We start from the raw sequence: 13,735 nt of genomic DNA on the forward strand, positions 1-13,735 counted from the left end.
AGATCTGGAGGGAAATCATTCGATGCGCTCCACCGGTCCAGCTTTTCTAATCCCGTCTGGCTTCCAAGAACCATTCCTCGCTGATAACCGCAAACCACTAAAGAGCAGCTTTCTGTAAAATCCAAAACCTCTCCACTGTCTCCGCTTCAAACAAAGCACACAGAGAAGAAAGTAAAGTAGAGGTGGGTGAAGTAGCCAAAGATTGTACTCAAGTAAGAGTAGCACTACTTCAAGGTACTTTTACTCAAGTAGAAATAAAAAGACATCAAAGAAATTACTCAAGAATAAAGAAGTGTTTGATGAAAAGTCTACTCAAGTTCAGAGTGACTGATTAAATAACCAACCATTTAATATTAAAAAAATACATCATAAGATATCAAATTAAGTGGAAATTTTAGTATTTTAAGGACAAAAATGACAATAATTCAAATAAAATATTAAAAGAAATTTTTTTTATTTTTTTTTATTTTCTATAAAAATAGCTTCTGAAACTTTAACAGAAACTGCAGGTGTGTGTCTGGTGAATTTTTGGTTAAAACATTTTTGTTTTTCATTCAGTGGGCAGAAAATCCCAAAATTTCTACTCCAGAGTAGAAATACTTCATAATAAAATTACTCAAGTAAAAGTAACAAGTACAGCGTAGTAAAAATACTCCTAAACGTACGTTTTCTCAAAAAAAGATACTCAAGTAAATGTAACTAGTTACTACTGAACTCTGGAGGTTAAATACAGAAAATGCCAATTAGAAATAATTTTTTCTGCCGTCAAAATTTCATAAAATTACTCAAATATTAGATATCTAAGAAATTACTCCTGAGTAAAAGAGTATTTGTCTCAAGTTCTGAGTGACTGAACAATATTTAAAAATTAGATAATTGCAAGGAAATTTTTTTTGGTATTTTAAGGATGAAAATGACCATAATATAAAAAATAAATAAAATCAGGCAAAAGAAAAATGTTTCCAAATCAGATTCTTTCAGGAATTTGTGGTTAAAACATGTTTGTTTTTCATTCAGTGGGTAGAGAATCCAGAAATGTTACTCAAAAGTAGAAATACTTCATATTAAAATTACTGAACAGTAAAAAGAGCAAATACTTGTAAAAATCTAATAAAAATCAAAAGGTTACTCAGGTAAACGTAACTAGTTACTACCCACTCTGGATGTATTGAGTGAGCCGAGTAAGTGGTGGCCTAGTCCAAGGCCCTGAAAGTCACATCACCTCCCAACACAAGCCAACAGAGAGAAACATGGCTTCTGGTTTCACCTCCCCTGCAGAAGGAAGCCATTATAACACATTACATGCTTCATCCAGAACAACGTCGCTACAGCTGGTTTCATTACCTGAACGTCTCGCAGCGTTGTGCAGCGCTACACAACCTCCAATGTTCTGCTCCGGAGAGATTTACTGTTTATTCAATAAATGTGTATTTAAGCTCACGGGGAGAAGCGCTTTGTGCTTTATCAATAACATGCACCACAGCCACTTTAGCAGCTTCATAAGAAAAATTGCTGGTATAATTATTTCTTTTTTGTTTAACTAATTCAGCCCAGAGGCAAAAAGCCTTTGCCCCAAACGTCATTAAAAACTTGTGTTCTCGTCATTTTTGCTGAGCTAATCATTAAAAGGGCAACAATATGTTTATTTTAGCAACTTGTCATTTAAGGTCTGAGTAAAGGTGGGACCACATCTGTCTAATATTAGTCTCATTTTAGGTAAGAGGTTTGAAAAGGTTATAGTACTGAAAAATCAAATTAGAAAGCTGACTGAGTAGAAAATGTGGTGATAAAGATAAAACAACCAGTGGGAGTATCTGAAGTACAGACTTTTACCCAAATTTACTCTAAAACAGAAAAACATAACTGGTTTCTAAACTTTTACTTTGGACAGAATTTGTAAGACATCTCCAAAATCAAGATCAGTCACAACGGCATTTCTTCTGAACAAATTGTCCCAGAAGTTACTGCGATAAATATAAACTGTTATATTGCCTTGAGACCATTTTCAAGTAAGTTGCATAATAATGGAAGAAAACATTCAGAAACATTAATAAACTTAAAACTAATTTCAAAACATTTTCCTTTTAATGTGGCACTTAATGTGAACAATTAAATTAAAAAATGAAAATCCACAAGAAAAACAAGCAGGCCCAACCAACATCTGGGTGTGATCGACTCAAACCTGAACCTTCAGAGCCACATAGAGATAGTTCTAAAGTCGGCCTTTCATCGCCTGCAGAGCATTTCCAGGATTAAAAGGACTAATGCTTTAGTAAGATCTAGAGAAACTCATCCATGCTTTTATATGTAGTTGCATTGAACACTGCAACTGTCTTCACAGCTTCTGCCTTTAGGGCAAAACAGAAAAACCATTGCAGTTGATCCAAAATGCTGAAGTTGTCAAAATGTTGTAGGTTTGACCACAAGAGGACATCAGGAATTCACAGAATGGCATCGACAGAAGACCTTTCGTTTAAACATCTGGAGTAAATGTGTCAGAGGTGGGTAGTAATTACTTAGACTTAACTATTTAAGTAATATGCTTGTACTTTCACAACACCAAACTTTGTTTAGAGCACTTCTCTTCCTCAAATGCAATTTTTGTCAACTCTGCCCACTTCTGCAGAGGTTTAAACTAAAAAGAAATTCACAGCTGACAAATTATGCTTTCTAGTTTTCCTAGTGCTTCTAAAAATCAGTGAAATAGAGACTTTTATTCATCCGATTAAGGGATTCATGGTTTTCATGGGAACAGCTCCCTCTGGTGGACAAATTCAGGAACAAAAACTCAAGATGTTTGCAAAAACTATTAAATTTGTGTTTATTTCAATATGAATAAATAGTGAACATTGTGATCATTTACATATCCAAATAAAGTGTAAAAGACTTAATTTAAGTGCTGATCATTAAAACAAACAGTGGCTGTACTTTAAGTTGTGCTCTGGTGCAAATCAGCATCTCGTTTCTTTGGTGCAGATTCCTGAAGAAAAGACGGGACAAAATGTTAAAATTGAGACAATAAAACTTAGACCATATGCTTCTCACAAATAAGGAAATAAATTAGCTGGACTGCATTACTTGAACAAGTGTCCTTTTTCAAAGTAAACGCTTTAAATAGAGTAAAATATACTTTATGGTAGTTGAAAAGCTACCACAATCATTAATGTGTAAACATTAATACAAATATAACCACAATATAAAATGTATTATATATATATGCATAAGAACATTATTGCAAATAATTTAAATATGACTAGATATAAAACACATATATAAAAGAATAATCTATAAATGAGTCTGGAGATGCATCTAATCCAAGTTAAATCCATTTTTAGCTGCTTTTTTTCTCCTATTCTTAGATGAAAAGTAATGCAACAGCTCCTTTTTCTTTTATGCCAAGTTTACAAACAAAGATATACAACTAAAAGAACATGGCTTCAAGTTTTGACAATCAGCTTTTAAATCTTGACCTGATCAAGAAGCTTTTTGTTGCCAGTTCAGATTTTTACCAATTAGCTTCATATAGATATTGATCAAACTAGACAGTGGAAAAACCAATTGTGACAACTGCTTGATTTTAGCCTTTACACCTTTTCCATTAACATCTGTGTTTGTTTTAGTTCTATACAGCTTTCCAAGTCTAATACGCCTGACTTTAAGGGTATAGAGACTATGGTTTGTTTTTTTAAACGATAAAGTGAAACATCAAAAGCAAACCTTGTGATTGTGGTTGTTGTGTTTTCTTGTGATTAATAAAGTGTTGTGAGGTGGCTTCCTTCAAGAAGCGGCCATTGTAAGTGTTGAGCGTTGCATCTCTCCACGACCTCTCGTCTGGAAAACAGTGAGGTCAGACGTTAGCCGCTGCTGTTCTTCTTAAAACTGCTTTAAACACTGAACTGAAACAAATGGCTCCATGAAAGGAGATAGCAAAATCTTCAACTGATACTAGTTTAAAACTCTGAGTCACCATGACCAATGACACTCATAAAATAAATGTAGCCCTATGATTTGTTAGTTGTTGGCTTACCAGTTTGCCGTCTGTGCATCAGGTACATCTGGTCCAGGTTACTCCATTTTTCCTTGTGGGAAACTGGTGCGTCACAGTTCTCATCAATCTCTTGGATCGTGTTCCCATGCGGACATCGGTGGAGTCTTTCCCAGCCGACCGACTGATCCTGCAGATCGTCATGCGAGCAGTTGCTCTGTCTCAGCCTTGTGTGGATTGTCATAGGACTTTCAGTTGCCATCTGCCTCAGTGCCAGCGGCCTCTTGAAGTCCTGTCCCGTCCGACATGAACTGTTCCCAGAAGAGTCACACTCTGTGTTGTGACCATAATGGGGAGAACAAAGATCCGGACTGGAATCTTTTCTCATGAGTTGCTTCTTTGTGTGAGATTTGCAGGCTTCACATGTCGGTAATAGGACATCGTTCCATTGCTGGAAAGGAACCGCTTTCCTTTTCAAGCTTCGGCCTTCACACACCGAACTTGGAGATGTTGTGATCCTACGTTTTGCCGTACATCTGGTACAGAGTCGCTCATTGTTGGACCAGCGAGAGCTCAACATGTTCTCGTTGAAATTTCTGCTGAGGCAACATTCATGGTCAGAAAGACTTTGTCGATCCACCTTGCCTTTGGGTTTGTACCTCTCTTTTGGTTTCCGAACATTAGGTTGTTCTTTGTAATCCATGTTAAGCTTTCTTCTCCTTTTAGACACATCCAGACTATGGAGATTCCTTGGTCTGTTCTGCTTCATAGGAGCTAGTGGGATATTATTGCAGTGATGGCTATGATTAAAGTCTGAAATCCAGCTGGTAGAGGGAAGGTACACAGGCAGAGATTCAAAGGAGGTGTCCTGATGATCCTGGTCAATCGTAGTTTCAAGCTGGTGATGTTCTCTGTCCGATTCCAGAGGGGAATTATCTGGTAGAAGGATATTGGTTGAAAGAGGTTCCTCTGCTGTGTTTGTTAGCTCAGGCAGTGGAGAAGCATCTGTAACAGGGTAGATATTTGCTTCAGACATCTCTACAGTGGGGACAGTTTCCTCTAGTTCAACCTTTGCTAGTGCAGGCATCTCTGTTTCAGTGATTTCCTCAGTAGGAACCTCCTGTGTCGACATTACCAACTCCTCAGTTGAAGCATTCAGTGTTTTATTGGAAGCCTTCATGAAGGCGTTTTGGACAGGGGAAGTCATGAACGATTCCTCAGCTGACCAGACTGTGGACTCAATCTTCCTCAGTTCATCCAAATACGTTGGATCAAATGGCACCTGAACAACTTTGAGGTGAAAGCTTTTTGAGGTCACACTCAAGTCTTCATCAGTTGAAGTCTCTTCAGATTCGTTTACAGACACAGGATCCATTTGGTTCATGGGATCCTCTAGAGAAAGGCTCTTCTCCCCAGTGTTTGGCTTTCCAACCAACAGGATGTCTGGACAAACATTGAGCTCCTGCTCAGACCGGTCTGCTTGCAGGTCGAGACCCTCATCCTGCAGGATAGCACTCTGGGTAGGAGAACTACACTGAACCAGATCCTGGGGAAAGCTGTGGGACATTTCCGCAGCCTCTTGAGCGTGGAGCAGTTGGAGTCCCACTGGTGTGGCGCAACATTCAATAGTCACCTCCTCAGTCTGAATCACGAAGGTGCTGTTTGATGGTATCCCCGTGGTGGAAGAGGGCGCCTTCTCTTGGCGCTCTGAAGGGGATTCCTCTGTTTGTACAGTGAAAGACGGTGACTGGAGCTGATCAGTAGTGGCGTTGTCGGTGGAGTTGCCGCTGGACCTTGGGGTCCTGGTCCTATGAACTGAGAGAAGCGGCTCAGTTTGAACCTCAGAGCTGGTCATTTCTTTCGACGCAGAGTTGTGTTGGTAGCGAAACCTGCGGGCGTGATGGGCCATGGTGTGGTAGTACTGGGGGTTCAGCATGCGTCTGTAGTCCATCAGATGGAGGTGGGTGTGGGGAACAACAAAGCCAGGTGGCTCCATGTAGGGGTTCGGCTGATAGTGGGGCATCATTGGCAGGCCAAGCCCTTGACCACAACAAAACAGAGATATTTAACTTTGGTAAAAAGGAAAATATATCATCCTGCTAGTCAAATTTGTAGAGAATAATGACAGATTATAATACATGTGGCACTCTGGGCATCTAAACACAAAACCAAGGCTGGGGAGGGAAGACTAGAAAGCTATAGTACCAACAGTAGTACAACTGTACATTTGAAACGACGCAATGGTGCAAAACCTAAGTTTTACAGCTTTATCTGAGATTTTTTATTCACATTTTCAACCATGAAGTCTTTAATTTGACATCTCTGAAGATGGAAAAGAAAACTTTTGAAGAGATTAACAATTTCCAAGTAACACCAGTACCTGCCCAGCACCTCAAACTAGACACCAGTATTTCCTGGCCTGCACTGCATATTTTGGCCACCAGAGGGCAGTGACGTGGTGACAAGCATGGAAAATTTCCATAGAAGTTGAGAAAATCTTGCAATACTGGACTAAAGTTAACATTTTGAGCTAGTTTTATGCCAAGTCTCTCAAAATGTCAATTCATTTATGCATTGTTTGTTATTTAAATTAAATTATTTAATTTGATACATTTGTTTTTACCTACCTTTCCTTGTTTTCTATTAAGGTAAATGGACCTCAAACAAACTATCAGTGAAAGCAGGTCGACATATGAAAACTGGGTAGCGACTAGTTACTTTCTGAGGTGAATACGGACAAGTTATGGGCACAGGTGTTGACAGAGATGGGCAGAGGGCTCAGAAATTGCACTACTTAAACATATTTTTACTCAAGTGAAAGTAAAATGTAGCCATCCAAGAAATTACTCAAGTACGAGTAAAAATATATGTTAAAAGTCTACTAGGGTACTGACTAACTGATCAAATGATCAATTATTTAATATTTAACAATTACATCAGACTAACCAAAATATAAAGTCAAGTGGAAATTTTGGTATTTTAAAGGACAAAAATGACAATTCACATTTGTAACAAAAATAAAATCAGGGAAAAGCATTTTTTCCAAATCAGTTTATTTTAAACAAATTTTTTTTAAACTTAGGAAACTAACAAAAGCTGTTTTTGTTAACACTTGCAGGTGTTTAACTCCAGAAACTCACTGTTTCTGCAGAGTTTTTGGTTAAAACACGTTTTTTTCTCCATTCAGTGGGTAGAAAAATCTGTAAATTTTACTCAAGTGAAGAAATACTTCATAAAATTACTCTCAAGTAAAAATAAAAAGTACATTGTAGTAAAGATACACCTAAAAGTACCTTCTCAAAAAAGTTACTCAAGAAAATGTAACTAGTTACTACCCAACTCTGAATGTTGAATACAGAAAATGCCGACTAGAATTTATTTTTTCTGCCATCTCTTTGGCGCCCCCTGTACCGGAGCGCCCCTAGGTGTCTCTGAAAGTACAAACCCACTTTTTGCGACAAAAATGTTAATAATCCATTAGCCCGAGTCAGAGAATCTCACTCACCTAAGCCAGGGTAGCCGTAGTACGGGGTGTAGGGCATAGGCATGGCTATCGGCCACTGCAGACTCTGCATCGGCAGGTACTGCTGCGAAGGCTGGATGTAGAAGAACGGCTTATGGTGCTGCTCCTCCGGACGAGGCGGACCAGGAGCGGCCGGCTCTGGGCCCAGCTTCGGGTTCAAGTTTGGACCTCTAGGGCCCAGCCCGAAGGAATGCTGCAAGTTAGGCGTGGCTGCTTCCATATCTGAACAAAGAGAGACACGTATCACTTAGGAGTTAAGATTATTTCCTGGGGATAAAGTTGCACCTACATGCAAAGGAGAAGAAAACATCCGCAGAGAAACCGGGTGAGCTTTCCTTTATGCTATCAAGTGGAAACCAAACACACAAGCTGCAAAGAACCTTCCGCTCCAGGTGATGTTCGTCCAATTAGAGCTTAATGAGCTGCTGTGTGAACCAATCACAGAGCCTTATTCCGAAGAGGTGGGTGTGGAACCGGAAAACACAGCTGTGATCCAAATTAAGAATCCGATTGAGTCTAATGACACACAAAGCCTTACAAATCCTTTTGATTTTTAAACATCTCTGATAGAATCTGTTTCTCTTTGGACAATCAGAGGTGAGTAAAATACCCCAAAATTGTACACAAATAAAAGTAGCACTATTAACATTATTCAGGTAAAAGTTAAAAGTAGCCATACAAGAAATTACTCAAGTGATGAAATTATCAATTATTTAATATTTTAAAATTACATCATCAGACAGACTAAAATATAAAGTTAAGTGGAAATGTTGGTATTTTGAGGAGCAAAATGACAATATATATAAGTAACAGAAATAAATAAAATGAGGCAAGACAAATTTTGTTCCAGAACAGTTTCTTTCAATAAAAAAACTTATAAAACTTTAATAAAAACTGCAGGTGTGTCTGTGTCTGGTGAGTTTTTTAGTTAAAACGTGATTATTTGTCATTCAGTGGGAAGAAAATCCAAAAATTTTACTTAAGATTAGCAATGCTAACAAAAATACTCCAAAAAGTAAATAAAAAAGGTAACTAGTTACTACCCAACTCTGCATATAATAATTATTTAAAAAACAGTTTGTAATGTTATATGGAATTTTTCTGTTTAATCCTAAACTTTGTAGAATAAAACAACTTGTTTTAAAACTCAATTGCAGATTAGGAACATTTTTCCAAGAAATTGAAGAATTGTTCTTTAAGAATCAACATATTCAATTCTTTAATTTTCTGTGAAAACTCTTGGTTACTCTTCTAGATGATGAAAATCCTCCTAATGATGCTATTCTTCTTCTGTGGTATGACTAAAAACTTGTCGAATCAATCAAAATGGGATCTGTATCATTATGATAACCTTTTCCTCTGCATCTGTTAGCTCAAAGATTCAGATTTAGACAGGGGAGGATGTTCAAACTGTTGGTTTTAGTAATACAACTTTCAAAACTCAGATATTTTCTCTGACTAGAAGATCTAAAATAACACATTTAACCACAAATATACTCAGCATCTCAAATGTTGGAAGATGTAAATAAATTGTGTTCTATATTTAGAATATGTTGGTGAGTGTCCAGTTAAATAATTTTTAATTACTTCAGAAAGAGAAACCCATATATTGTATAGATTTCCTGTACTTTTGGTTATGACTTACAGATAATAAAAAAAACTCAAATTCAGGATTTCTCTGAAGCGTAACATATTGTAGACATCCTGAAGAAGCTGGATGTTCACAGCCATAGTCATAGAAAGTTGATTGGAAGGAAAACATATGCTGGAAAATGGTGCAACAACAACAGAGAATCACTTCAAAGAGTAGACTGAGGCATTAAGAACCACTGTGCTACAGGAGAACCAGAACTGGACTATTACTCTATGGTCCAAAGTTTTCAGCTAAAGGTAAAGTTAGTGTTTTATTTGGAAGTGAAGGTCTCAGAGTCTAGTGGAAGAGTAGAGAAATACAGAATCCATGTTGCTTGAAGTCCAGAGCGTAGTCTCCAATGATTGGTTTCTCCATGTCATCTGCTGGTTCTGGTCCACTGGGTTTTCTGAAGTCCAGTCAATGCCACCATCTACCAGGACATTTAGAGTATTTCTGTGTTACTTCTGCCCACAAGCTTTATGGAAATGCCGATTCATTTGCCAGGAGAACTTGGTACCAACCCACAGAGCCAAAGGTACCAAAAGCTGGTCCAGTGACCACCGTGGTACTGTGGGTGATTCACCAGCATGCTGGTCTGACCAGAACCAGAGAATCAATGGAGTATTGTCAAGAGGAAGATGGCACCAGGACCAATAAGGTGACCTGAAGGCAGCTATCAAAGCAACCTGGACTTCCTCAACCCCTCAACAGAACCACAGGTTGATAACCCCCCTGCTGTGCTGCGCTGATGCCCAAACTAAGAACCAGGTGCATAAAAATTGCTGTTTTCAGGAGCAGAACTTCAAATAGTCAAAACTGTCTTAGTTTGAAGAACAAATATTTTCATCTATATATTTGCAGAGATGAGTTTTGGAGTTGCTGCTAGCATAGCATAGCTGCTAGCATATACACCGTCAGGATGGCTAGTAATAGAAAAATCCCACTTGATCAAATTATACTAAAAATAGCCTGTTTATTAGAAGTTTTCCTTACTGCATCCATTGGGCAACTGATTACTTTTGGAAATGAAGTAATCGGTTCACACCAATAACACTTTTTCACATTATAACTACAAAATTCAAGCTACCCATGTGGAGAAACAAATCCATTTCAGGTTGTTAATAGTTCTACTCCTTTAGGATTTCACATTTAAAAAGAGCAAGCCATGGTGGCTGGTTTAGAACAAGTTTAGATATTTATATTTTATTGGACTGACCCCAAACAGTGGCATCTTCAACAACCTTTTAGCCCATTTGTGAGATCATGTTATCTTTGGTGAAAGGCAGCATCACTGCAGATTTTTTTTTTTGTCCTTTTTTACAACTATGCTTCTTGTGCAGTGCATTACACCTGGTGCTCCATTATCCCTCAACCTTTACACCTTTAGGGGGGACCTGTAAAAACAAAAAGTGGTAAACATGTAAATAGATGTTAAGACTATTGTTCATTTGGAATGATTGCCACCTACAGTTCAATGCGTTTTGTTCAAAACTCAGTCAAGGAAAACGTCAACATCTTGGTTCTCCTCTCACTGTGGAGCCTGAAAAACAAATTAACATTTTACTTTCACATAATGACCAAAAGATAAACCCCTGCTCAAATAAAAATACCTCTTTGCCAACTTAATGGAAGCACCTCTTCTTCACCTTCATGATCATCATCTCTAGGCCTGTGATACATCACTTTCCACTGAGGGCTCATTTCTACATAGTTGGGTTAAGAGAAAATTCAACAGAGAATTAAGAAGGTCCTTATTACCGCTAAAAAAAACTGACTAAAATACCTACAAAATACAAAGTAAATACATCCCATCAAACTGAGTAAATCAGTCCCTCAGGAATGTGTGCTCAGTCCCATGCATCTTACTTTTAAACATGACAGTTCTTTCAGATTCAACATAAACCTCAAGTTCTCTAATGAAACCAGCATGAAGGACGTCAACATGAAAAAGGAAATTAAACCATTGGTCAGGCAAAGACTGTTTAGTTGAAAAAAAACTAAAGAAACTGACAACTTGGATGTGCTAAACGTTACCTTGTCGTTGCAGAGGGGTGGCATGTCTTCTACGGGGAATTGCTTCTCCAGCCGGCCATCGGCCTTGGCCTGCTGTGGTCACATCCGCTCTGCAGAGTCCATCTGTGAACAGATTTATGGGTCACAGCCGTTTCTCCTGAATGTTAAAAAAAAAAAAAAAAAAACAATTCTGGACTTACCCAGACATGTTCTACACTGCAGCTCCCTGCTGTCTAACTCCTCGGTTTCTGCTTCAGCAACCTCCTGCTGACAGGCCTCATGACTCTCCACCTGTTTCATGGCGTCTGGCAGCTCTTTGTACTGGCCTTTCTTATACCAAGGTTTAGCTGAATGTCTCTGGACAGTTTGAGTTTTCCTTGGTGCAGAATGCTTCCTGACAACCACACTAATTGGCTGCTCGCACCCTCTCCTGTATGCACCCTCCTCTTCAGAGTCTCCAGCTTCATCATGATACACTTTGGAGCTATGGATTTTGCTCCTGCTTGTTCCCTTTTCCAAGTTTTTCCCACAACAAGCACACACAACACTCTTCGACTTTGGCGACCATGCGTCCTCTTCATCGTCTGCCGCTGGAGGAGATCCTCCAATGACTGCAGAAAGTCTCCTCCCGGCGTACATGTGCTTTGGGAAGAGATCCGTGTCGTCCAGATCTGTAGAGAACATTTCATCTCTGGAAGACAGTTCATCCAAAGATGGACTGAGGACACTCATGCGCTCATGTGTAGTCTGCATGGGGAGGTAGTTGTAATAGTAAGGCGCAGCTGGGGATGAGAGCTGCACAGCTCCAGGAGCAAAAACACCATCAAACGGTAGCTTGATGATCTGGTAGCCTTCATCAGGTTTGGTTTGATCGCAGGAAGTCATTGAATCTTCTACCTTTGAGACTTTAGCCTCTGTTAAGACCAGCGGACTGGAGGGAAGTGAAGATTTGTGGTCCTTCTCAGCATCACAAATTGGAACACTTGAGTCAGTCACCGAGATATTTGATTGAATATCTGGGACCTCCGTCTCATGTGAGACAAAGTGTTTGTCTGGTGCCAACTGATGGAGACGTTCTTCATGAACTGAAGAGCTGTCAATAGGCAGCTCCTCCTCCAGTCTTCCTGTCCAGCCTCCCTCTGGGCTCAAATGGTCCAAAATAACTTGACTGGACTCACCATCATAAACAGTGGAATCACTTGAAGTCACACCGGGAGACTCTAAAGAGCCATGATTTGGCTCTGACAGCAGTGGGCAACCCTGCTTTTCAGCTTTTTCTTCTACAGGAGAAAAGATACCTGAGGATTGAGAACCAACGCCAGAGTCCAGCTCTCGGTTGGTGCTCTGAAGCTCTGTGGCTCGGATTTTATCCAAGCACTCGATTATCTTGTTTATGGCATCGCTAGGGTCGGTTTGAGCCCCAGAACAAGCGGTCTCACGACGCCCCGGAGGTTGTGGATGGTACTGTTGACGAGGTATATCTCCCCAAGCTGGTGCTTGGAATCTAGGTTCAAACATCCGCCTGTAATCTACAGGATATAACGGGGCATGTGGTAAAACAAAGCCAGGGTAAGGCATATAGGGGTAAGGATGCAGGCTGGGGCGGCCATAGTTAAAACCTATAAACAGATTTTGAGAAAAATGCTCTGAGATTTACCATGTAAATGCATGAGCTACATGTGTGAATGGCTGAATACCTGCAGGCAGTCCGAAGTGGCTGTATGGGTTGGTAAGCTGCCAGGGAGGGTAGAGACAATACGGCTGAGAAGGTGGCTGGACGAAGAAGAAAGGTCTGGGATGGGAACTTCTCTGAGCTCCACTGCCAAAGGGGGGAGGCTGTTTGCTTGGATCTACAGGACGGATTCAAATAGCTTCAAACCACACATTAGTTGAACTTAATTTTAAAGTTGAAAATAAAAACGACTTACCTTCCATTTTCGTTCACGATCTCGCTGACTGTCGGAAATAAAACACCCAGGAATGAAAAATTAATAAACATCCCCAAGTTTCAGAAAAATAAATAAGTTACTTTAACGATTTCTGTTTGAACAGAAGTAGAAAAGTGTCGCTCTATGAAGCCCAAGCGTCATTTCTACTGAGTAAAAGCCGAACTGCTGCAGCCAATTAGTTATATAGCAAACAGCTTGCGACCCGTCAGGAACGTTGCCTTCGGGGTCAACCGGGAGCCTTATGTTAAAATAAGTAAGTTAATATATGAAATTGTTGCGTAAATATATAATAAAAACACTAAATTAAAATTTATTTAATGCAGATACTTGGTTTGTTGAACTTTGGAAGGCTATTCAAAATATTTTAATGAACCTTCTATTTTTCTATTTTTTCTTAAAAATTTCCACCACCTTAAAACATTATGTTAGTTTTTAATTGTCAATAATAATACTTTTTTTGTGTGTACTTGATCTACCTTAAATTTGATGAATTTTTAATAGATGTTAATGCTTCGTTTTTTGAGTCAATTTTAACAGAGGGAAATAGATTTTCAATATTTATCTACTTAAATTATTTTCTATGCGTATAATTATGACGCAAAGTGTATTTTTGTACACTAAAGATTTATTTT

At 39.0% G+C, this 13,735-nt stretch overlaps 2 protein-coding genes across 2 annotated transcripts; both read right to left on the minus strand.

Moving 5' to 3' along the window:
* Positions 1-2,796: 2,796 nt before the first annotated feature.
* LOC116712276 (uncharacterized) lies at positions 2,797-9,516 on the minus strand. The gene is made up of 5 exons (XM_032552157.1): positions 9,462-9,516; positions 7,491-7,730; positions 4,028-6,025; positions 3,718-3,831; positions 2,797-2,980 (listed from the first exon to the last, which is right to left on the minus strand). Exons 1-5 carry the CDS (start codon positions 9,514-9,516, stop codon positions 2,952-2,954), a joined length of 2,436 nt encoding a protein of 811 aa, XP_032408048.1. The 3' UTR covers positions 2,797-2,951.
* Positions 9,517-10,333: 817 nt separating this feature from the next.
* On the minus strand, positions 10,334-13,253 carry LOC116711456 (uncharacterized). The gene is made up of 7 exons (XM_032550776.1): positions 13,083-13,253; positions 12,852-13,004; positions 11,355-12,773; positions 11,176-11,277; positions 10,752-10,844; positions 10,610-10,681; positions 10,334-10,535 (listed from the first exon to the last, which is right to left on the minus strand). The coding sequence occupies exons 1-6, from the start codon at positions 13,087-13,089 to the stop codon at positions 10,650-10,652; spliced, it is 1,806 nt and encodes a 601-aa protein (XP_032406667.1). The 5' UTR covers positions 13,090-13,253; the 3' UTR covers positions 10,334-10,535; positions 10,610-10,649.
* Between the last annotated feature and the right edge of the window lie 482 nt (positions 13,254-13,735).

This window comes from Xiphophorus hellerii, chromosome 21 (genome assembly GCF_003331165.1).
Source record: "Xiphophorus hellerii strain 12219 chromosome 21, Xiphophorus_hellerii-4.1, whole genome shotgun sequence".
Taxonomy (NCBI): Eukaryota; Metazoa; Chordata; class Actinopteri; order Cyprinodontiformes; family Poeciliidae; genus Xiphophorus; species Xiphophorus hellerii.